The sequence below is a fragment of the Azolla caroliniana genome, unplaced genomic scaffold (assembly GCF_043228905.1).
Source record: "Azolla caroliniana isolate FFs.n. ecotype wild unplaced genomic scaffold, voAzoCaro1.0.p SCAF_9, whole genome shotgun sequence".
Classification (NCBI taxonomy): Eukaryota; Viridiplantae; Streptophyta; class Polypodiopsida; order Salviniales; family Salviniaceae; genus Azolla; species Azolla caroliniana.
In genome coordinates this window covers 2,649,061-2,675,389 of record NW_028230444.1, presented here as the reverse complement: position 1 = coordinate 2,675,389, position 26,329 = coordinate 2,649,061, and the positions used below count along the sequence as shown (strand labels likewise).

At 36.4% G+C, this 26,329-nt stretch overlaps 2 protein-coding genes across 2 annotated transcripts; both read left to right on the top strand.

Annotated features, from left to right (window-relative positions):
- Window positions 1-1,764, top strand: EMB3105 (Ribosomal L18p/L5e family protein). The gene is made up of 4 exons (XM_087325100.1): window positions 1-165; window positions 265-353; window positions 977-1,138; window positions 1,418-1,764. The coding sequence occupies exons 1-4, from the start codon at window positions 3-5 to the stop codon at window positions 1,565-1,567; spliced, it is 564 nt and encodes a 187-aa protein (XP_087181226.1). The 5' UTR covers window positions 1-2; the 3' UTR covers window positions 1,568-1,764.
- Window positions 1,765-19,709: 17,945 nt separating this feature from the next.
- Window positions 19,710-22,603, top strand: LOC147859840 (S-type anion channel SLAH2-like). The gene is made up of 4 exons (XM_087324886.1): window positions 19,710-20,638; window positions 20,762-21,535; window positions 21,658-21,689; window positions 22,096-22,603. The coding sequence occupies exons 1-4, from the start codon at window positions 19,904-19,906 to the stop codon at window positions 22,409-22,411; spliced, it is 1,857 nt and encodes a 618-aa protein (XP_087181012.1). The 5' UTR covers window positions 19,710-19,903; the 3' UTR covers window positions 22,412-22,603.
- The last annotated feature ends 3,726 nt before the right edge of the window (window positions 22,604-26,329 follow it).

Sequence of the window (26,329 nt, the reverse complement as noted above, 5' to 3'; positions counted from 1 at the left end):
ATATGTATGTATTTGGCCTTCCTCCTTTTCCTTCTTCCTCCAGCCTTATCTGTTTTGTGACCATGGCAAGCCTTAGCTTCGCTTCTGTTCTCTCAGATTCTGTTGCCTCCCTCTCCCTTCTTTCTTCTTCCTCCCTTTCTCATTCCTATTGTAAACATTCTGCAGGTACATAACCTCTCTATTCACTTAGATGCATTTCCTTGCCTTGTGTTTTCTCTCTCTCTCTCTTGATACTAATTGTGGTATTTCCATGACCACATGCAGGATCCTCCTTCCAATTACCTTCCATCCAGGCCAAGGAGAAAACGAGGAGAGAAACTGTGAAAATCCGCCATGACCGTATCAGGAAAAAAGTGAGTCTTTTCTTTCTAGTGTGGTTAGTTTTTTGTTCTTTTCTTTCTCTATTCATTGAAGATGAAGAGAGGTGATGGTGATGGTGATGGTGACGGATGATATGACGTGATGTGATGGTCATGGTGAATAGCCATGGTCGTGTCATGTTTATGTGATGATGATCATGAAAATGGTGAATGTTGAGTGCAGGTTTAATTTTGACACATTTAGAAATATATTATTGCCAGACTGAATTTACGTGCTAAAAGTTAGGAACTTCAACATGGATAACATGGAAACCTTTAAGAATTTCAAACTTCATTGCATAGGCATTGTTAGGAATGGTGGAGAGTCATTAGGTACGCAGAGCAATAAAATTGAAAGGAGGCAAGTGTGAAGGAGTTGAGCATTGCACAATGTAAGATAGATGAGGATGGTAAAAAGGAAAGTTTTTAAAACAAAACAAGTAAATGAAAATTAAGGATGTAGATGCAAGAATGAAGGAAAGGAGGCTGAGACAACTGTTAAAAATGTGAGTCGAATGCAAAATTATTATTATTTTTCAAAATAAAAAACAAACCTGAAAATGGTGCTTCTTGACATATTGATGGGGACGGTGGTGATGATGATGATGGAATTGTAGCTGAATGGCACTCCTGAGAGGCCAAGGCTTTCAGTATTCCGCTCGAATCAGCACATGTATGCTCAGGTTATTGATGACACCAAAGGCTGCACTTTGGCTTCTGCATCAACCATTCAAAAGAATCTTCGGGAAGAGCTTGATCTATCTGCGGGGCCTACTATTGTAAGTAAAGTTTTTCTCTCCACAAATCATTTTCATTAGTAAATTTATGTTATCATACTTGGTGTACCTTGAGATTCTTTGTTTGTGATTAGTATCCCATAGCTTAAATGCTGACTTGAAAGTAATGTCTTTTTTCTTCTACAATTTTTCTGACATGTTTTTTCATTCTACCATTGTTACACAAGTTTTTTTTCGTGAGCTGCCCTCTTTTCATTCTAGCATTGTTATTGCAAGTTTCTTGGACATATCTTCATTTCACTCTAATCCATGCAATGATAGGATGCTGCGAAGAGGATTGGTGAAGAGATTGCAAAGGCATGCATTGCCAAAGGTATCACAAAAGTTGCATTTGATAGAGGAGGTTTTGTTTATCATGGTCGAGTAAAAGCCCTCGCTGACTCAGCACGAGAGAATGGTTTGGAGTTTTGAATTTTTTGGTCCTTTGAATCTCCGAACTATCATGTGTAGATCTACAGGTAGTGACACAAAAGAAAATTTAAGAACATGTTCTGGATTGAGAAAAGAAGAAACGCGATATCAATCTTACATTCTGATGCATTGTTTTTTCATTGATATCCCTTATGTATGTTTTGCCAACCTATGATAATCAGTCTTATTTTTCTCCATATTTTGCGAAACATTTGCTTTACGGATCCACAGAAAACAACATCAAATTTGTTTTCTCCAAAACATCATGTTTAGTAATGTTGATTGATGATAGTGGAGCTATTTTTTAGTCTATGTCTTCCATTTCAAAGACAAATTTATGTATCTTATGTTGGTCCTCTGAATTCTGTAGGATTCAACTAATTATCATTCAATACCAATTAAGCCTTCTAGATGTGTTGATGGAGGATAATGCTTCCTAGAAATACATGCTGGAAACCATGTTTTAATTGCAAACACGTTTTTCTTAGTCATGCTGTATCACAATGTAGTTTGCTCTGTTGTAAACACCATAAACATGGTTGCTGAAGTTTGAAGCACCTGCATTCCTTTATGAAGCAATAATCATTATCATACAAGAGCTTTGCTCAGTGACTTTCATTCAGAGAAGGAAAAATTAACTTACATTCATTGTTCATTTACCTGTGTGTTGGTAGATTTTTCGTAATAGTGTTGCTCCTGTTTTGGCTCATATGCTTTCCTGGGTTGTAGCTTGGCATGTGATGTAGAGATACTTCTTGGCCCAAACAAGCAGTGTTTTTATTTGTACATGAACAGAACTACAGTAGAAGTTATGAGTAATAGAAATCTCAAAATAGTCCCAAATAGTATTGCTTCTGGAATAGTTTTGGACATGCACAAGTAATGGACATTTGGACTTCTGAAAGTGAGTTGCAGCATGTTTGAAACTGAAGTGTGCTTGCAGTAGATTTGCTTCCCACAATGTGATATGAACTAACATCAGGACGCCAACTAATTTGCATGCAATTGTCTCAACTATTGTTTTATCGCCTTCACTTAACCTCCGTTTTCCATTGGTGTGCAATTGATCCTTCAATTGCTAGGTATTCCATGAAGTGTTTTACGAGGGCTTCTTCTCAATCAATTTTAATCGTCTTCATCATTTGATCCATTTCCTTCTCAACATTTGTTGCCATGGCAAGCTTGAATGTTCTGCATTACAAAGTACATCATCATATTGTGTTGTGACTCTATTTGCAATTGTTGTTACTGTGACGATAAAAGTTGGACGATGCTTATAGAAGGAATGCAAATTGACTTGCATGCAAGGTATTTGTGGCCAAACTTTAGTTTGTGAAGATGTCAAGATTAGCTCATTGAGGAACACAAACCAAGTTCATAACATTACATATAGTTGTTGCAATTGAATCAATAGAAAAACAAAGGAATAGGGTAATATTATTACCCTATTTCTTTGTTTTTCTATGTTGTGTCTAGTTAAGCATTGATAAAACAAATTGTACAAGTGAACTTCCGTATAGGTGATTGGGAGGATTAGTGGATGAGATGGGAAAGATCATCACAGGTCATGAGATGGGATAAAGTAGGGTCTGTTGAATATTAAGAACTTCATGGAAATAAAAATATGTTGGTTAAGACTTAGGATGTCTTGATTCGTAGTACTAGGCAGTCATCAATAAGCCGGGTATTTGCATTCCAGCTTGTTAATAATGGCATGTTCTCTATATTAGTTAAATAAGTGTATATGTGCTTTCTGGTAATATTAGTCTCAATATTTAAGTAATTAAGCATGCTAGATTAAGACTTGACATCTTGAGTGCGAGGTTAAGTATTAAGTTTAGAGTTTGCTCAATCATTTATTGTTATTTGTTAGTAAGTTTAGGAGTAAACTAACAACTCATACTCATATTGCAAACAATTAGAGTAGACATTATCTCGGCCCTGTGGACTTGGGTTAAAGGTTAGTTATGTAAGACTAATTAGAACGATGTAAGTCCAATAAACTTCCCACATTGCCGTTGTTGTTGGGGAATAAGACAAAGAGTGAAGCCTTCAACTGAGTTTCTCGTAAAATCCCATGGGAAACGTAAGTTCACAAGAGCTACTTAAGTAGAACGAGAGCTCAAAGAGCTCCATATAGCAATTAACTCCCTAATGAACCTAATCTTCCATATGTTTAATCATGTGATTGTAGTTCTATAGTCACTTATTAATTCAATTAAATTTTTTAAATTACATTTTATTAGTTTATTTTTTCGTTGTGTTCTTATTTTCTTTAAGAGATTCCTTAAGTACATTGTACTTATCGCACTTATCAATCTTTAAGAAATATTATATTTGCAATTGTTACTTCCCTTGAATTCCAGGAAATAGTGAGTCTAGTGAATAACCTAATTGTGTGGTTTGTTCAAGTCACATAGTGACTCCATGGAGTCACCTATTATTTGATTCTTTCTAAGCACATAGTGACTCTATGAAGTCACCTATTATCTTACTCATTGGAGTCATATTTTGATTATATCTAGTCACCTACTTGTTGACTCATTTGAGTGATCTTAGGCCTTGACTCACACTCCATAAACGAACCTTGCAAAGCAATTGTTATGTTTCCAAGGCATTGGAATCTCACCAATGTCTGGTTACTCAAGCCGAATTCCATCTACTCACCTATTTTTCGACTCATTTAATTCATACAATGATTCCATTTAGTCTCTTGTTTTCTAATTCATTGGAGTCATATATTGACTCCACTGTATCACCTATTTTTCTAACTCATTCAAGTGATACAGAGACTCCATCAAGTCACATACCTGTGTCACCTCAAGATGTGTTGCATCAAGTGCACTTCTTTCTCTAGGTAGGAGTTCTACCTCCTTCCCAAAGTCACGTGTGAGGGTTCAGTCATTGTTTTCCCTTGTGTTGGCAATATGGTTGAGAGTGATGATTGGGCAAACACTTCCACTTCTTTCTTAAATAATTATTGCAACTAAGAAGGTAATAGTACAAGAATAGGGCTTAAGTATTAAACCTATTAGTTAAATAAAGCAAACGTCATGTGTTGATTAGTGATGATACTCCACAATCAAACACATGGATATTAGCATAAGCCTTCGAGTAAAGCACTTAACACTAATCTTATGAACAATGAGGGGGGGGAGAGAGAGAGAGAGAGAGAGAGAGCCCAGATGGATGTAGCTCAGTTGGTAAGGTTGCCCAATGGAGACCAAGTGGTCATGGGTTCAACCCCTACATTCCACAATGGCATCTAGTGAAATAGAGATATATATGAGAGAGAGAGAGAGAGAGCCCAGATGGATGTAGCTCAGTTGGTAAGGTTGCCCAATGGAGACCAAGTGGTCATGGGTTCAACCCCTACATTCCACAGTGGCATCTAGTGAAATAGAGATATATATGAAGTATATAATAGAGAGGCGAGGAAATTGGGTTTCGAACCCAAGACATAGTGCTTGTAGTGTTATCGACTTACCGCTAGGGTAAGGTAATTACGATAAAAAGAGAGAGACGAAAAACACGATGACATTTCAAGAATAGTGTTGAGACATGTTTATGATGTAACTTTGTCCTTAGAACTCCGTTTTTTATGATTTTTGGCTCGTTCGTTACAAGAAGCTAGAAGCAAAAGTGTCATCATCTCAGGTTAGTTATCTCAATCTCTATTAGGATGGTTGACACAACAACATGAAGTGAGTTGATGATTGTTGATGCATGTGGTAGTGATGATGGTTATGAAAATTACAAGAGCCAAAAGTGTATTGATTCTACAAAACATGAGAAAACATCATATGCTGCTATTCTTGGTGGGAAATATGTTATTGGAGGTGATTATGATATTGATAGTCGTTGTGATTTTGTTAAGGCTTTGCTTTCCGATTTTATGGAAAAAAATGAGAAAGATACTAAAGATTGTGTGGAGGAGGATGTTGTCGAGGTGGTGATGGAGACCAACTCTATGTTAGCAACTTTTAACAGGTTCTATGATCGTGGTGTTATTTTGTATTTCACTAGCAAACTTCCTTTGGTATCATGGATTAAACAATGGTTGAATTCATTCATAATGCCTAATTGTGTTGAGGATGTGTATGTGGGTCCAAGAGGTTTCTATGATGTAGTTTTTCGATCGTCAGAACATCGTAGAGCTTTGATGGCAAAGGTACCAATCTTTTTTTATAGAAGATTAGTGCATGTGATGGAATGGGTTCCAGGGGTGGATTATAAAGATTTATTAAAACAACAATGTCCAATTTGGGTGACTGTTGATTTTAGTAACTCATTCTTTTGGGATTTACTACCAGGATTGATGTCCCAAATTAGTAAAGTTTTGGTTGCTCCTCATGTTAATTCGTTGAACAAATGTAGATTTTACATGTTATGGGATACAAGTTGTAAACTTCCAGGGTGGTTGAGTATTGATACATCTCGATTTGGTCGATTTCGTTTTAAGCTTCAATGGGAAACTTTTGCAGGACATTGTTTTAAATGTGGTAAATTGGGGCATTTTATGGCTGAATGCCAATATCATGGTGAACTATCCCCAGAAAATAATGTCAAAGGGACAAATAAGGAAGATGTTGAGAAGGATATTGTCTCAATGGTTGATATGGTCATGGATGAGGGAACATCTCATGGGTTAGAGCGAGAACTTACTAAAAATTCAAGGAGAGAACTTACTAAAAATCTAAATTTCAAATATGTAAACATGATGGCGTGGTAGAAAATTTGTGCTCTGCAATATTTGAGTTGGGCATTCAAGTTTAGAGCAACATATTTTACATTGCAATCATTATTTTATTTTATGTAACAATAAAATCTCCTCATAATTTTATTTTGAGATATCCTAAAGTTCATGGTCATATTAGAGGTGTTGGGGACGAGAATGGAGCATGTAATAATGATGGCCCAAATGTTGAAGATGGAGAGTGGCATCAAGTGAAGCATAAGATAAAAGGGAAGGGTGTCGCCATACAAAGGGAATCAAAAAATACTTATGGTACGACATTACCAAAAGATAATTTGAGATTGAAGGAGGGGTTTAAGAAAAATCCTTGGCAGAAACAAGTGTGAAATCAGAGATTGTCCAACCAATTACAATTCGATTCTTTAGGAAGGGTGGTACGATCTCAATTAAATCAAGGACTTCGTTCTCATGGAGCTAGACAACAAAACCCTAATATTGGTGGAGGGGATGTAGTACACACAAATTCTTATGCAACTCTTGAACAAGTAGTTAGTACATTCATGAATACACTTGCTCAGAAAGAGCAAGTTCTTACCAAAGGTGTTAAATGAAAGTGGTATCATGGAATGTGAGAGGGGTATCTTCTCCTCTTTAGAAATATATATTATGGAAAACTTTATTTGATAAAGATTGGGATGTTTTATGTGCAGTTGAACATAAGTGTCATGATTTAGTAGGATCTGTTTTACATTTATGTGGATATTCCGCATATTATGCAAGACAATTATCACATCATTACTTAGGGGTTGTCATCATTATTCGTGATTCGTTTTGTCCACATATAGTCTATAATGATCCATATGGACGTTTTTTGGTGATGGAAGTCAACTATTTTGAGGATTTGATATGGTTGGTAGGAATCTATGCACCCAATAATGCTAATCAACGCATTGAGTTATGGTCTTCAATGTATCCATGGTTATCAGTGGGACGTTGTCACATTATTACGCGCGTGTGTGTCAAAAGGGTGGGACCATGGTTATCAGTGGGACGAGGGAGGAAGGGATGCCGAGAAACCGACTCCGAACACGTCCCAGGGGCAACCGAACACGAGAGAGAGAGAGAGAGAGAAAAGAGAGAAAGAGCATGTGCGCGACACTGACTCTTATGGACAGGAAACAAAGGGGCTATGCTCCCGACACCGCCAAATACATCAATATGCACAAATTGATATGAGTATATATATCACAAGGGAAAAGATACAGCCCCAGCTTCGAGCCGAACCAAGGTAGGTTAGGTTACAACAGCAGTCTGCTGCCAAGCCGCCGATCGGGGAGCTCTCAGGCTCGTCGCGCCGAGCGGGGTCTTGCACAAGGGACCGAGCAGAAGCAAACCCTAAATAGACACGAACTCTCAACCCACACGACAACGAAGAAGAAGAAGAAAGAAAGAAAACTACTAAGATGAAACCCTAGAACGAAGCAAGAATAAGAGAAACTGCCTAACCCTAACTCTAACGATATACCCTCCTAACTCAAAGTTGGCAACCCCCAACAAGGGACCCCCTCCCTCCTTTTATAGACCAAGGAAGGGAGAGTGTTAAAATGTGGGAAAAATACTCCCCTTTATTCTATACACCGTTTCCTACTATATATGTGCACATGTTGCACACCACCGATTTGCCCTATTCTACCCCGGTTTCACATTATAGCCGGAAATCTCCACGACATCCACCCCCACCAAACCGCACATCCACTGGCATGTGCCAAGAGGGAAAAAGGGTGAGAGATTCCGGCGACGGTGATTAACTAGTCCTCTGCCTTACCGGCACCCGTCCGTCCCGTCGGCTCGTTACCGGCCCTGATCCATTGGCTCCATCCGATCCATCGCATCTGACGTTCGCGCCTTCCTCCCTCGATCGGTTCTCCCGAACTCCCCTGGTCACTTCGGTTGTACGCCGGATTCCGCACCCTTGCATGCCGCGCATGTCGCTCTGTTGGTTCTTCCCGTGTGCCGTGTGGTGTTTCCGGCCTTTCTTGTTCGGCACTGCTTGTGCCGAACGCCGCCCGTACTCGTGCTTGCTTCGGTCCTTGATGGCCACTCGTACATCTCTTGTTCCGCTCAGCTAGCCCATATACTGGCTTCCCTCCGAAATTGTAATCGGCCTGTAATGGTTTGGCCCTCGTCAACTCTAGCCTTGTTAGTTCCCTTTTCTTGACCCTGTTCACCTGCCGCCACCATCCTTCACACTTGGGCTCACGTTGCCATGTCGGCTTGAATTGTCGGTGTGAGGATCACCGTAGGTTTGCCCATCCGCACTTCACATCACCGGTTCTCGTTTCCTGCCGCCACCATCCTTCTCACTCGGTCTCACGTTGCCATGTCGGCTCGAACTGCCGGTGTCTCCGGATTGGTGTGAGGATCCCATAGGACCGGTTTACTTTTCTTCTTCCCCTTTCCTTCCATCGACCTTGCCAGAAGGTCCGGTTTTGGTTTGTGGCCCGCCTCTTCGGCCCGATACCTCCTTGTTGCTCTACCTTCGTTGTCCGATCACATTCATTTGGCGCCACCGTCCTTTCCTATAAGGCTCACGCCGGCACTCGGGTCGACTGCCGGATTGGTGGGAGGATCTCGTGGGACCTCCCCTTCTGCTTTCGGTTGCCCGCCTTGCCGCCACTACCGTGTTTTACTCTAGGTCTCACGCCGGCTCTCGGGCCGACTGCTGGAGTGTCTAGAACCAGTGTGTGTAAGGTTGCGGCAGCACCGCTTGCCATTTTCCTCTCGCTGTAGTCCGACCTCCTCTACTGGTCACGTTCACCTGCCGCCACCGATCTCTCCTATAGGACAAACGCCGGCACTCGGGCCGACCGCTACATGTCTCGAAAGCACGACAAGAGTTTTATAATGTAATTGGGAGTGTCATGAATACAAATATTTGTCAAGAATTGGAAGTTGAGGTGGAAAAGGTATTGTGACACATTCCAAATGGTAAAAGCCTTGACTGGGATGGTGTTACAAATGAAGTTTTTAAGAAGTATGCTAACATGCTTAAGACTCCATTCACACAAATGTTTCAGCAATGTTGGGATTCTGGTTTCATGCCTGAGAGCTGGAAGGTGGGCTTAATCAAATTGATACCAAAGGTACCATCTCCGGAGTCATTTCATCAATGGAGGCCTATTTCATTGATGGGAGGGTTGTACAAAGTGTTTGCAAAGATATTCTCCAACAGACTTAAGAAGTTCTTACCTCAACTTATTCATCCATCTCAATATGGTTTTATTACAGGTAGAAATATATTGCATAATGTTTTGAATGTTCAAATGGCGATAGATTATACTAGACATACACATCAAGAAATGGTTATGGTGCAATTAGATTTGGAAAAAGCATATGATCATGTTAATTGGTCTTTCTTCTCAGGTGTGATGTATAATATGGGGTTTGGTCCTCGTATGTGTCGACTTATCTTTTTGCTAGGGCAAAATGCGACCTTGTGTGTGATGCTTAATGGCAGAGTTACTCCGAAACTCTTTCTTACTAGATCAGTGCGGCAAGGATGTCCACTAAGCCCATTGTTATTTAGTATTGTTACACATCCTTTGTTAGTAATGTTGTCAAATCTTGCGGCCAATGGTGATATTGTGGGTTTGCATCTTCCTTTTGGTGGACAATTGGTGGCACAAGCATTGGCAGATGATTCTTTTATGTTTTTACAAGCCTCAAAAGAAAACCTTAAAAGAAGTATGCGAGTTTGGGATAAATTTGCTTTGGCTTCAGGGTTGTATATAAATTGGAGGAAGTCTCGCCTTATTTCTTGTATGTACAGTGATTTGGAATGTTTGGGATGACGAGGGTCAGTGATTACACGAGGTTCAATTTATCGACATTTGGGTTATCCATTGGGTGTTGATGTTACAAATGTTCAATTGATTGATTGGATTGGTAGTAAATTGAAGGACAAATTTATGTATTGGAAGTCTCAATTATGGCCCTTTCATGTATGACTCAAAGTGGTGCAATGTATCTTGATACCCATGTTATTATATTTTTTGCCTTTACTTCCTTGGACTAAGAAGGCATTACAAAGCATGTTACAACCTATTCGGTTCATGTTGTGGCGGAAGGGAGAAATGATGGGGGAGTTACATGGATTTCATGGGACCATTTGGCTACTCCTAAAAGGTTAGGTGGTGCAGCAATATTGGATTTGGAAAGGCTTTTGATGGCTCGTAGATTTACATTATTACGAGATATATGTCAACAAGATCAACCATGGATATCTATGATGCAATATTTTATTGAGCATGATTCAAGCATCATGGTGGTCACTACTAAATGGAAGTATTCTTCTAAAAATCCGACATTCTGTATGTGGACAACATTTGGTAAGATCGTAGCAAGATGCATTATCTCTTTTTGAATGGGAACCATCAAGTGACCGAGAATATTGTAATTCATTACAAAATGAATTGCTTGTTTCTTCTCGAGTGTTGTTTTGGCATGGGAAAGAGAAGTTGAGATCTAAATTCAATCGTTTATTTCGATTGGGGATTGTACATTTGGAAGATGTGGTTAATAATGAATCTCAAAAGTTGTCGGATTTTGAAGATGTCAAGCAATGGTTATGTATTCCCCCAAATTATGGATTTATTTGGGAGAAATTACAAGATATACCATTGTTGCAAGGATCTTTGCCATTGAAAACAAATTTTGCACCTTGGGTGGATTGGCGGTTACAAGATGGTACACGCTTGTTACAGGTCACTACAAATATGTTGTATCATCATGCAATGGCATCATTATCTTGGCTATCTCCTAAAGCAACAAAGTTGTGGAATGTATGTAAGTTAGATGCAAGGTGGTGGAAAATATTACAACGTAGTTGGCATTCCCATCTACCATTTCGTGCAAAGGTATTCATATTGAGAATCATGATTGGTGGGCTCCCATTAGGTTTGGCCTTAAAGAGACAAGGACTAGGGTCTGACACTTGTTTCTTTTGCATCATTCCATTGGAGGATAGTACACATAGGTTCATTAAATGTCCTATAGCGTGTACCATTTGGAAGTACTTATCGGACATTTGGCAAGTTTTAACTCGTTGTTGTTTGAGACCTCAACAATGGGTTTTTTCTCAATATGTTCAAAATGGTTCCAATGATGAGATGGAGATATTGTTCCAATTTTTATGTTATTGGGGTCTAGAACACAATTGGAATATGTGTAATGCTTTCATGTTTGATAATAGACATGGGGTGAAAGCCTATATAAAGAAGCTTAAAGGTATTCTCATGCGGAATTTTTGGATGTTAGAGCATGTGGGGATATTTTCCTCAAATGCATATTCAGGTTTTTTAATAGCATTACAAAACGTCCTTTTCCCTACATAGGCATGTGATAGGTAGAGGAGACTAAGAAGTGTTGTAACTAAGTGGATTTTACATACAATTAATATAATTGTATAATTTTACAAAAAAAAAGAAAAAAAGAAAAAAAAAAAGAGCTAAGTTAGTAAGGTTCCCCAATGGAGACCAAGAGGTTATGGGTTCAACCCTTACATTCCACAGTGGCGTTGGTAAATTAAGAGATACTTATGGATTAATAGAGAGGTGAGGAATTGGGTTTTTTAAACCTAGGACATCGGTTTTCTCTATTGGAGCAAGTGGAAATTCTTTCCTTAGTGGAGTGTTTGTCTTGCCTATTGGCAAATCAACATGTTCCACTACCCATGTAGTCTAGTTAGTGGGTGACCATACTCCATTGTCGCACCCATTGTAAGTTACAGTGTTTTTCACACACATTTATTAATATAATTGTGTGTTTTCACCAAGAGCGAGAGAGGGGGTGTGTTAATAACGTGACAAATTACTACTAGGGTAATCTAATTACGATAAAAAAAACAAGAGAGATAGATTCTATTATCATCTTTGCAGGTCAAATATAACCTATGAGACCAAACACATGACATTTCACATAATACATATGAAAATGAGTAGCAACGTCCAAGAACTTTACCAAGAAGAATGTGTGTGTGTGTGTGTGTGTGTGTGTGTGTGTGTGTGTGTGTGTGTGTGTGTGTGTGTGTGTGTGTGTGTGTGTGAGAGAGAGAGAGAGAGAAGCTCTAACTTAAATCTAAATAATGAGGAAGGAACGACAAAGGAACAAAAATGACCTAAAAATGAGTAGTGATGTTCAAGACCTTTACCAAAATGAATGTGTGTGTGTGAGAGAGAGAGAGGCTCTAACTTAAATCTAAATAATGAGGAAGGAACCAAAAATGACCTTTATAGTCTTTTACAACACTTCACACTAATTTGCCCACAAGGCTTTAAACTCTTTTCAAGTCTCTTCTTATGCCCTCTTCTCATGCTCCTAGTTTGCATCCTTGGTATATCATTGTTGGGTAGTGAAATGTACAACAAATACTTTGCATTCCCCCCAACTTAATGAGTGTATACTTTTGGGTGCATAATTTTATCTCTTCTTGCCTTATGAAAAGGGGAGCAATTGTTTTGTATATTTATGTAATTTTTGTTCAAATTGCCAAAACTTATTGTAATCACGAAGGCACAATCGTCTCCCCCCTCTCAATGCACAATAAAACCATTGTATTGGTGACTTGCATTTTTAACATGTATTTCTGAACAATTGGCGAGTTGATTCTTCCATTTGACCAATGCGAAGATGTTCTTAGAACAACTCTCCACATGTGAAAAGATTGTTTACTAATACATTCATTTGTATAAGCAAAGCAGGCGATTCATGGTCCTCAATGACTCAAAATGAAAGAAGCGGTCATTATGGTACTCATCGAGAGAACACAATTGTGTCCCCATGGAACTTGTTGAGTCACTCCTTCATGTGAACACAAGTAGATAATCCATATCACGCTACGCAAATTTACATGTGGCAAAAATCGTCATTACGACCAAAGTTGATTTACTTTCTTATTTTTCTGCAAACCAACAAAAAATGTTTGCGCAATTCGAAAACCTACAAGGATATTCCGAGTCTCAAGAGTTGGCACGAGTACAATTTATCGCACTTTGAGAAACCACACCATTGGTGGACTTCAATTCAAGATATTCGAAATGGTGCTACCAGCCACCTCACTGGCTCTACCCCCTGGTTAGCAAATAACTCATATTGCTTTCGGTGATATCAATGTCTAGTTGCGTTCGGAAGCTTTCGAGCTATGTTTTGATGTTTGTTGAAAAATAACAGGTTTTGTCATGCAACCGTTTGCTACTATGTGGATGGCGTTTTTATCTAAGGTGTCCACACAAGGATAGCCAAATATATATATGAAAGCGACCTGTAAATAGTAGAGTATCTATAGATACTTACAATGCATAGCTAGATCTATACATGTGTTTCACCTAACTAATAAGAAGAAGTTTTTTCTCAGAAAAAAAATTCATAACAATACACTTTATAAACAATAATTCATTGTCGAAAAAGTATACCATGCAATTGATAAATGAGATTAATGAATATTTAGTTTCAATTTTACACAATTTCAGATGTGCCACAACATAAAAAAAATTCAATGTGGAACATGTTTCAATATCGACGATTAGATAAAGTTTGATAACAATAAGGTACTTGCAAAAAGCAAACAAGTTAAAAGGATGACATTTCACGAACATGAATTTCCAATCAACAACAGTGAAATCCTCCCATGGTAGCAGTAACACTTCCTTTTAATAACCTATATCCTTGCATTACAAAAAGTCGTATTTTGAATTATGTTGCTAATGGGCTTTCAATGGTTTTTAAAAAGAAGGAATGATATGAGCAGTTTATCATAGCGAGAATAAAAGGTATTTGATATGTATATATGTGGATGTTTGTGATTATAATTATGAGTAGGTCATGCAAGGCTCATGAAACTATAGTCACATCAAACAATACAGAATATCCGCACTAGAAGAAACATTGAATGAGTGTAATGATGTTTATCTACAAAACAGATGTTTAAATAATAAGTACGCAAAATGGTACACAAGTGAGATGTGTCATTGAATCTGGACTTGGACTAATAAGTGTAATATGAGGTTTACAAAATGAAAAACTCTATCCAAACTTTTAAGAAATCTTATCAATAAGCATATTCAGTGCATGCATGTTGTTTATATAGTTATTAATGTTTTTTCCCTGATTATATACTAATAATGTTGTTTAGTGATCTAAACAAGTAGTTAGATATATTGGAAGAAGAAAAGAATATACTTTCATTGAAAGTAGTGGGTGATAGTCTTATCTATGTAAAAGAGGCATTACATGTCTACAAAGTGGAAGAAAAAATAATCAAAGAAAGATAGGATGAACATACATGTTTGCTTGCAAGCCACTTCAATGACAATAGAACTTGATAATGGTAAAGAAAACATGCAAAACTATGACTCCAATTATGCAAATACACATTAATTATTTTGAGGGCTCATTATCGAAAGGTACATCTTTTACGTATAGCCTTAGGGCGTTTTTTAATATTAATGTAGTATCTTTTAATAGAAAAAAAAATAAACATTAATTATGGATCTTGTTGTGTACATTTTGTTTTGCTATATTGTTAGTTATCATGCAAAAGCATCATCATTCAGTATAAATTGTCCAATGGAAAACTCTAGTAAATTGTTTGTAAAAAGTATACACTAGATTTTAAACATAAACATGACAACATTTTTGAAAACACACTTCACAATATCTTCTATCAAAAGAAGAAGGAAACTAAACACATTTGAAACCATTCATTTTGTCTAGGTTTCTCATTAAGTTTCTTTTACAACTAACCTAATATTGTTATGATTTTACTGCCAAAAACTTCAGATCAATATCTCTCTAGCACATTCTCACTTACAATGTTTCATCTTAGATATTATGAACATTATTAGAGACAAACTATGTCATTTTTACCTTTTAGGTTCAACTCATGACATGACAATACATGATGATGACATAAGAAAGCACAACGATAATGGTTACAAAAGTTGTTCTTTCTAGCAAATTTGCCTTATTGCATTCTTATGTTTGTCCCACTAACATGGTAATAATGTGAATGCATACCTTGTTATAATATTGTAAATTGTAATAAAAGGCATGATGGCACAATAATTTATAAGCATATTGGTCTTATTGATGCTAAACTTTGAGCTCCTTTAGATTTGGAAATTATGACGTTTCATTTGCATTAAGATGTTATTCTTAAACCACAAGTACACGTACGGAAAGGTGGCTTTCTTACTAGAACAAAACAATGTTTCCATAAGAAGATGTATCCACGTGTGGTCTTAATAATGTGAAATGGAAATATGAATTGATTACATATGTATTCAAAGCACCTTGGTTGTTCCTCCAATTGGGGGACATGTCATGGATCAGAACAACCTCTCTCCAAGGCATGTTGGAGAGGTTGTCAAAGCTTTGTAGGTTGTTGTTGTTGTGTATCTTCTACTAAGGAGACATAGATTTGCACACGGACACAAACAAAACAATGGACATCCCAAAGTAGGATGCTCTCCAAAAACTCAACACAAGACATCTCTCTCTCTACACAAATACACCAAACTTTGTAGCAATCAATAACCAATATGAAAACTTACTTCTTGTGGGCATCAATCAATAGCCATAACATAGAACTAACTTCTCATGGGCATTTCATGAGGTTAATATACATGCATGCATCATGGGTAGAGCCAATATCATACATTAATATATTAGAATGTAAGGACAACGTTGGGGAGTGGGTGCACATGATTTTTTTTGTAGTTTCTACTAGTTCAGTCCGTTTTAATATTAAAGGCCAAACCCACTATTAGAATGTCCCCTTCCCTTCCTTGATGAACACCACATGTAAGTGTGCTTGCTAATAGTTCTTTGAGAAGTCATGCTTGGTATGACTTTGTATCATGAACTTGTCCATTCCAACATCTCGATATCCTTAGCATTACTAGATTATGATACCAATTTCTTTGTTTGATGGAAGATGGTTCATATTGAAAATAATAAAAAAAGATGATAATTTTGATAATAAACTCATAAATTTGAACCAACTCATACCAATAGTTGTGGTTGCACTTTGTTATCTCGTTGATTTCCTACATCAGTTCACTTCTAGTTCCATTACCTCTACTTCCTCAAATTTATTGGCATTGACAAAGTATGAGAGTTTCAACGACATTATGCTAAGATAGTAGCATCTTCCTTTTTCTACATTGCAGGGTTAGTCTCATATTTTGCAATTTCGTCTTAATGCGTTCATACCCACCAAAGCATCATCACCTTCTTGTCTTGAAAATATTTATTTAGATGTTGGATGATAATGTTCTTATGACATATTCTAACCTAGTCTCTAGCACTAGATAATGCCTTTTCTCACTCTTGTGCCTTTATGGAGTTGTACATCATGTCCTTTATGGATTATAGTGTTCTTGTGGTATATCATGACCTAATCTCTAGCACTAGAGTGTTCCTCCCGACTCTTATGCCTCAAGTTGTCTACCCAATTTGTAGTTGTAATAGTGTTTTACTCATAGTGGGCTCACATGATTGTGATTTGTAAGAGCTAGTTGGATATTCTACAACTTGAACAACTATAGAACAAGAGAGAGTTTTCGGAGGATTTTATTTGGAATATGGTCACTAGAGACCCTAACCCTAAAACATATTTTGGGTCACTAATCCAACATTTATCATCAACATTTTCCTACTTCTAGAATTGAGATCTAACTACCAAGATTTTGTATATTCGTCAACATTGTTATATGTATTTTCAAATTTTTAATTGGACAATATTCCAAACAACTTTGAATTTCATATACACTTTGTTATGCTAATGTATATTTGCATACATATTGACATGTTTTGTACGATATATATTAGTATATCACGGATTTAGGATAACATATAATATTGTAGTGCATTAGTCTTATTTTTACTTGATGTTTGTGGTGGTCATATCAACTAGACTAAACAATTAATGCATTTATCATTAGTGAGAGGTGCGTGTCATTCAAGAGCATGATGTGAGTATGTATACAGGTCTACTTGGTTTTATATATACGCATGTTACTAAGAAAATAATACAAGTATTTAAGATTAAAGATATAGCTATACTTATAATCTAGATATTTGATTGGTTTATCGATTATTTTAAGTTTTAATCTTAGGTAACAAAATTTAGCCATCAACACTTATCAATTGACCATTTGTAGAAATTGGTATAGTTATGCATGCATTTACATGAAAATAGCTCCATTATCAACATTAGCAAGGTGATTAATAATGGTCATGAAGGGATTGGATCATAATTAGTCATTTGAGAATATAATATTATTCTAATACAAAAGTGGCAAGTGTGTGTATACATATGTATATACAAACACCAATATACATTTGTGTGTATGTATCAATCTTCCACATGAGGGTGGCAATATGTGTTGTATGCCAATGTCCTTATCATTCATGTTATAGAGGTATATCATGATGCAATACAAGCGCAACTGATTGTTACAACTTAGTTTTTTTCAAATATTCAATGAGCATCAACTTCGGGTTAGCAAGTTTTGTTGATAGGTAATCACAAACTTGATGTTTTCCTCCATTAGACTTGGTGCTTCTCCAACCAAAGCGTCTTAAAATGGTGCAAGACTTCTGACAATGCGTTGAATTATGCAAAACTTTGTTTTGTCTTAATCTCCCACTTTATGGCACTTCTTGCGAAGTTGGTCTAAGTGAGTTACCATCCTTTTGTCTTGAAATTGGAAAAACATTGAGAAATAATGGCCTATTTTTTGTGCGATAAAATATCTACATCCCACTACATTATCATCGCTATTAGGTTAAAAGTTAAAATATGTTTGGGCATTGTCTCACTCATGTTTTCATGTTTTAATAACCAAAGAGGTTTATTCTAGGTTTATTCTCTCTAAAGTTGTGACTAGCATTCTGCAGCCATAAGATTGTCATGAGTAATAAGGATTTTACGAACCTCAACTAATCGAAATTCTCTATTTTCTATAAAAAAAGTGGAACTTTCCATGGTAATATAATAATTTTCTCTTTTACATCCTATATTTAATCAATGTTTACATTTACATCCTAATCCTTTTTCATGGTATGTGAGCCTGGAATTTATAGCATTTAATATTGTTTTTTCATGATGTAGTTAAATCTTAGTGGAACTTGCTCAGTGATAGAAAACAAGAATGCTATGAAAATGTATTAAACCTTGATTTTAGTATGTCGACATGGCTTATGTTCACATATATCCCAATCTTTCTTTTTTTAAAATGCTCCAAAACGTATGATGATTCAATGGTAGTCTCAAGATGTTTCTTTTTAATGACATGTGATTCTTCTAAAATTTAAAGGCAAAACTCTTCAAATATTGGAAGTGCAAAGTACATGAAGCTTAGCTATTTGTGTCAACGCTAACTGAGTGAGAACAATGTAGTATACATATGAACACTCACAAACACACACACATAAATATATTTGATAATATACCTATAAGGGAAGCGATGTAATGTATATAGACAACAAAGTTTATAATAGTCTTGTTGATCCTAAGGACTTGGAGGCACTGGGTGGTGTAAAAAGGACTTACTTAAAAATGGTGGGGCAAACATGTGGGGATTGGTCATGTGTGAGCTATTATAACGTCTATAAAAACCTAAGGTTGTTTAATTGTTTTCTCATTCATACCACACATTAACTTGCTCATAAAGAGGTAATTAATTATTGATCTTGCTTATCAAGTATGTATATCAAAATCTTCACATTTTCATTGTGTTCCTGATGTACCTCATCATACTTCTCATTATATGAATGCCTCATCTTTGTGTTATGTTAATCCACCCAAATTGTTGGCTTAGCATGCCACCACCTCATTAATCCATAAATCCACTCTCTTCTTGCATATTTATTTGGACTCCTTAATCGATCACTAATCTTCTCTTGATCGCATGATGAGGGATCCTTAATCAATCATTAGTCCACCCTTCATTTGATATTAAGCACACAATCAATCACCTGTCGCATTAGAGTTTCTTAACATATCACTAATCTACTCTTGCTTTAGGGTTTCCATTTATAGTGATTTATCAACCAACTCAATTTTCATTTGGATTCTTTCTCTACATTATGAATCATTTCTTTGCACTTTAGCCATTTGCTTTCATATGGTTTTTAGTTAATTCACATGATGATTCATTCAAGGTGATATAAGGATGTAACTATTCATTCCTTCATTCATTCATACCCACACACACACATATACATAAATAGTATTTAACAAGTATACCATATAATAGTAATATCAAGTAATGAGTACCATGTATGTTTCAACCAAAATTTGTCAACTTTTTCTCTATATACTTCGGGTGAAGTTACTTTGATGCTCTTAAGGTAGAAGAGTTTATAAGTTAGATGCTTCCTCTACACCTATTTCTTATGTAATTTGTTTGATCTACCTTACATATAAAATTATGAGTTTATACATGTTGAACATTGTGGTCCAAAGTAAAGTAGTACTGTAGTACTACACTATCAATATAGGATACAATTAATGATTGATGGAGCTGCTTCACTTGATGTGTTAACTTATTTGAGATATAACAATTTGTCAATTTAACATGATTTTCACATCAAAGGAGTATCCTATACTCACCCTATCGAGGAAAACATCTCAAATACCTTTGATTCATTGCTCAAACTTCTCTTTTTTGCTTAGGTGGTGTGAATCATTATTCCCAATTATGGGGTGCCTAAATAGAGATCAAACTATAAAATCGATAAATGCACAAGTTCATGCTTCAAAGTGTTCAATTGATCATGTTGGAGAAGGAAAACCACAAGCTTTGCATAATGTTATTGATGGTGTACTAGGTAATACCAAAATAAATGAGGACATTGAGAAAGGAAATTATCCTCATCCCAATATAATGTCTTCGAGATGTAATAATCATAAAGGAGTTATAACTTGGCCACATGAAGATCATGAGAAAATTGTTCCTCAATTTGATGCACATTATTCTCCTATGTTAATAACCAATGTGGCTTCAACTCATAGTCCAAATGAAACTAGCCTTTGCACACATCACTATGCCCCTTCTTGTGGACATTGTAACCATTTCATTCAAGCCAATCCTACAGAACCAAATATGTTAATTCATGCAATGCCACAACCAATTGTTAATGAAGGCAATTATTCTTTCTTCAAGACAAACACTATGCATATAGAGAGAACTTTTTGGAATGCACGACCTGGATCAAAGCAAGAAGGAACGAACAATATGCATAATATATTAGAGCTCGATGCACATAATTTCTTGAATGCTCTCAAGGGACCTGAGCTTGAAATATTGAAGGTGACTTTTCATTTGTCATGCCATCGAATTTCAATTGAATATTCCATACCATCTATTTGTAACTTTAATACCTTTGTTGTTAATTTATTAACATTATGCCATTAATATGAATGTGTTATGCAGGAATCAGAAGACATTGTACTCCCAAGAGATAAGAAATGGCCATTTCTTCTTAGATTTCCAATTGGATTCTTTGGAATATGTTTGGGTCTAGGTAGTCAAACGATCCTTTGGAAAACTTTAGCATTTGAACCTTCATTACACTTCTTCATGTCAGTGCCACGTCTTATCAACTTAACGCTATGGTGTCTCGCTCTCATGTCATTTACCATCATATTTTTTATATATGCAATGAAGTGTGTCTTTTACTTTGAAGCTGTACAACGTGAATTTCACCATCCAGTTCGCATCAATTTTTTCTTTGCACCGTGGATAACGTGCATGTTCTTAACTCTAGGGGTTCCTCCAACTATTAGTGAAACCATATATCCTCAAATATGGATTTACTTCATGGCACCCATTTTAGCCTTGGAGCTTAAGATTTATGGCCAATGGCTATCTAGGGGTGAAAGAAGACTCTCAAAGGTTGCAAATCCATCGACACATTTGTCTCTTGTTGGAAATTTTGTTGGAGCGCTTCTTACCGCTAGTTTGGGATGGAAAGAGGTGGCCATATTCTTTTGGGCAGTGGGCCTTGCACATTACTTGGTACTTTTTGTCACATTGTACCAAAGGTTGCCTACAACTACAACTATCCCGAAGGAACTCCATCCTGTATTTTTCCTCTTTGTTGCAGCTCCAAGTACTGCAAGTGTAGCTTGGGCCAAGATTGTTGATGACTTCGATATTGTTTCAAGAATTTCCTACTTTGTAGGTTTATTCCTCCTCTCATCTTTGGTAAGAATATGGTATCATATCATCTGTGCATTTATAGGTATTTTGTTTGTGCACGTATGTACAATCTAGTATACTTTTTACGTGTGAGATAGATTACTAATCTAATTGATTTCTTCTTGAAGGTGGTTCGAGTCAACCTTTTTTGTGGCTTTAGGTAAACTCATGATTCATGGTTATAACGTGGTCATAAATTGTATTTGATGAATTCATGCACAAGAATACACTTTGAGCCAAATATCTTTCAATATGATTCCACCCTTTTATTAATAATCTCCAGAAACCTAGCCTAGAAAGTTAATATAGACAATATTTCAACACGAAGATTTACTTGTTCTTTTATAACCAACAAGAACACCAAATAAATTTGTGGAAATGGTGAGGCTTGTTTTAACAAGTTATTGTTGCTTTCTTTATGATGTTTTCTTCCTTGGAAAATGACATAGGTCCATCTATTTCACTATTCCTTTTATACATTCGTAAACAAGAGGTTTAATAGTTGTTCGAGTTGTTCCTTTGTGTAATGATTTTTCACATCTTTGTTTGTTGACATTTTCTAATAGGTTTACGATTTCATGGTGGGCTTACACCTTTCCAATGACTGCATTAGCTATTGCAACCATCCATTATTCTCAAAAGATAAACAATCCATTTACACAAGGACTTGCCCTCTTACTTTCTGCAATATCTTCTATCATTGTGTGTTCACTTAGCATCTTTACTGTTCTCAATGTGTTCATATGGCGTACAATGTTTCCGAATGACATGGCTATTGCTATAAGTGGAGAGGCAAAAATAAAACGGAAGATTAAGGCATTACAAGAGGACCATTTACCATTTTGTGGAAAGTGTGGAGATAAGAGCATGTTTGCAAAATAATGAAATCCTCTTGTACGGCATTTATAAGCCACTAAGGATGACATGTTCAAATCACTATGCAATTATCCTACTAACTGTACAAAAATATGAAAACTCCCATTAATTAAGCATACATCCTCGTCAATATTGATGAAGACATCTTTATTTTCGTTACCAAAATGAACATAATGAAAATATAATGTATATTAATCACTCATTTCGAAAAATCAAACTCAAGTTGGTTTTGATTTTACATTGATATATTGTCCTATTTCTTTTATAAGTGTTTTAGTGCTTATTAATCCAAAGGTAAAATATGGGAAATGTTCATACACACAATGCAAGTACCTTGACTTATGAACGCAAGTGTACATATTTCTATTTAAAAGCAAGTATTCCATTTGACTCAACATCCCAAGTTGTGAAGTGTATATGACTTGCATGTGAACATATCATGGCACATATGAGTAACCTATAGTGAAGGGACGCATATACATGTAGCTTGGAAATTGGTGGATATCAATGATGAGCCTTACCAACCTTGCAACAAGAGAAAATTACTAATGTGACCAAAAGGGTAGCTAGCCCGTTATGTACCAATTAACCCAACATATCACCACTATTTTTTTAATTGTGGTGTTGATCATCATATGATGGGTCTACCTTTGGATTCAATGCCTCCTCAATAATTACATGTGCAATGTATTAGGTTAGTCATTAAGTCCAAAATAGGCCCACTGATGTGTCGAATGTGAGAAATTGCAACCATCAATTTTCTTAATTCATTAAAAAATAGTCATTGTCACATTAACTATGGAGTAAGCTATTCATTGTTCTCAAAGTGTATACAAATTTTTACAAGATTAATTTTGATACCATGGCATTATCATTTCATTATGTTTTTCTCTCAAGTAGTAGCAAATCCTTGAAATGATCTCAATACATTAACTTGAGGCATGATATGAGTGTTAACAATTGGGAATGCATAACGTTTCTCATGTACTTTTGTGTCATCCTATCTCATGGAAAGCTAACCCCCCAAACTTTTGTGATTGACAACAAAAGAACATGTATCCCAATCAACACATAATGCCATTGAAGGTTGAAGCTATACTATGATAATATAAACCATGATATGGGTGTTGGATGGTGGAGAATGCATCATACTTCTTATATGCTTCAATGTCGGTCGTTAGATCAAGTAGTAAAGGCTAAGTCCAACGATGTTTTGTGATTAGCAATAAAAAGTACACATAATTTGATGTGCATGTCCCTATCATATATTAACGATACTTGTGAAGATCGTTGTTCTTCATAGATGAAGGTGATTCTACACGTAGGTTGAGGAAGGATGGGAAAACATTACATTCGCACTTCGTACAAGGTGGGTTGAGAAAGTATGCTGAAGAAAACAAATAATAGGGAAATGACTAAGGGTGAATACAAGAAATATTGAGCAATACAATAAAAGGATGGAAGATGAGCCGATTTCCTTATGCATATTTAGTGTTTTTCTTCCACCTAACCATATTAAGAAGAGCATAACATAATTTACATGGAATAAGAATATGAGGTACGTGTGGTAAAATGTACACATTGCTTGAGAATTTTGAGTACCTTATAAGTGGGTCTTTTTAATCGAATATGGGGGATACTATTTTTGACAAATACCACAAAGTGTAGAATTTGTGCACTCTGGTAAGTTGTAACCATCATTTGATTGGTTTCCACTTCTCTTTGTAAAACAAGTAACCTAAAAATAAGTCCAAAGATTCCTAATACACCATTTCAGATAAACTTTAAGCATCAAATCATACACACAAAAGAATTTAATGTTCGTTGAGTGATCTTGTCATTAAGTTTAGGATTTTGTGAATAACGCAACTAAAGGTCAAACCATATTCAAACCCCAACATGTGATATGCTTTCTTACTTCAGAGTTGTGTTTGAGATGGATCATGCACATCCATAATATTCAAAATCAAACCAAATTGGTTGTACAACAAGTTCATAACAAAGTAATCAATATAAAAGACTTGCATGGACAAGACTTTCATCTTGTAAATGAACATCTTGTTATACCACCTTACATTGAGAGAAGAAGAAAACAAAATGTAAAAAAGAAGAAGTGACCAATCATACTAAAACAATATGGGTTGTGTAGCTTTGTTTCTTTTTTTTTTCCAAAAAAAAACTCCTTCCATTAGTTATAAAGATTTTACAAATGAGATTATTATATACAAATCCCTATAGGGACACGATAGGTCCATCTTATGTGGATGCCCATATAAAGCATTTCTGATTACTATGATATGTTGGGTAAAGGTAGAACGTGAAAGTGAGAGAGAAAAGGCAAGAAAGGGAGAGAACGACCATTGTTGGATAAAGGCTCGTCATTGTCTTTCAACTCTATCGGAGTTGCCCTTGAGGCCATCATATTTGCTCTTTAGAGTGGCTACAACTTCACTCCATATCTCTTGCATTAACATTATTGGTTGCGCGCTTTGGTTGGAGAAGACCCGTCTACATCGTTGTTTCCATAAAATCCAAAGAGTTATTGGGTTGACCAAGTCCAACACAACTTGAGATTTGCTTATTCGAGAAATGAACATTAACAAACTCTTAATAGAGACAAAACTTAATTTTTGTGCCGAATAGCTCTTTGGATTCTTTGAAAACAACGGTGTAGATGGGTATTTTCCAATCAAACCACACATCAAGTAGTGTTATTGTAGGAGATATGGAGTGAACTTGTAGGCACTCTAAAGAGCCAATATGATGGCCTCACGGGCAGATTCGATAGAGTCAAAAGACAACGATTAGCCTTCATCCAACAATTGTCGTCCTCTCCCTTTCTTGAGTTAGTGGGCCTCCATATAAGATGGAACTATCACGTTCCTACGGGGATTTGTATATAACATTCTCATCTGTAAAATTTTATAACTAATGGAAGGAGACTTTTTTTGGAAAAAAAAAACGTAATTTTTGTGATGATGTCTTATCGAAATGGCATGTGAGAGACCTCATCTTGATTGTACTATTGTGTTTGAGGGGCGTTGGCTTAAGCCTCTGAAGCTTCCCAATAATGGTTCTCCCAAGTTGTTTAAAAGAAAAGCCTCCTAAGTTTGTCATCTAGATAATCTTCTTTTCACTTCAAAGGTTTTACACAATTGTTTTCCAAAAAAGGAGCTACTTTCCCATTAGTTAGGAGACATTTTTACAAAAAGGCTATACAAGTATATAAGTTGAGGAATAAAGGTTTTACACAATTATGATAAGCCTATATTTTACATGAAATAATTGTGTCTAATGTTGTGCTATCATGATTTAGTTATAAATCAAGACTTAATAGAAGTTAGAATGATACATCTTTATTGCTGGAAAATAAGATGTTCCACGTAAAATTGTAAAAATAAGGGTCTCTATCGTCTCCACATGCCTGAAAAGATCAAGCTCTTTTGGTGGCAAATCGGTCATAATGTGGTTCCCGTTGGCAAATGCCTAGGTAAATGTGGCGGCCCGATAGGTTGCCCACTTTGCTTTTCACCTACTGAGACATTGTCTGTGGGATTGCCCTCAAGCTCAAAAGGTATGGGATAGAGTGACTCGCCTCCTTGCGACATGTGAAATGGAAGGAACAACATCGTGGAGCGTTGCGGCATGGATTGATCACTCAGTTGATAGGTGAACGGATGCCTTCAACGCGTATAGTTGGTGTTATGTATGCATGAGAGGCAAAATCCTCAAGATTCGTTTTGAAAAAGGCTTGCAGTCCGCATCCCCTAGGTTCCCGAAAATTTGGATGTTGATTGCAGGCTTCACCTTGTGGTATGTATGGAAAGCATGTTTCCTAAAGGTCTTCCAAGATCTGGTACGACCCCCTGGAGGAAGTGATATATGGTTCGCGCTTATCAGTTGCCTACGAGGGCAATTGGACGA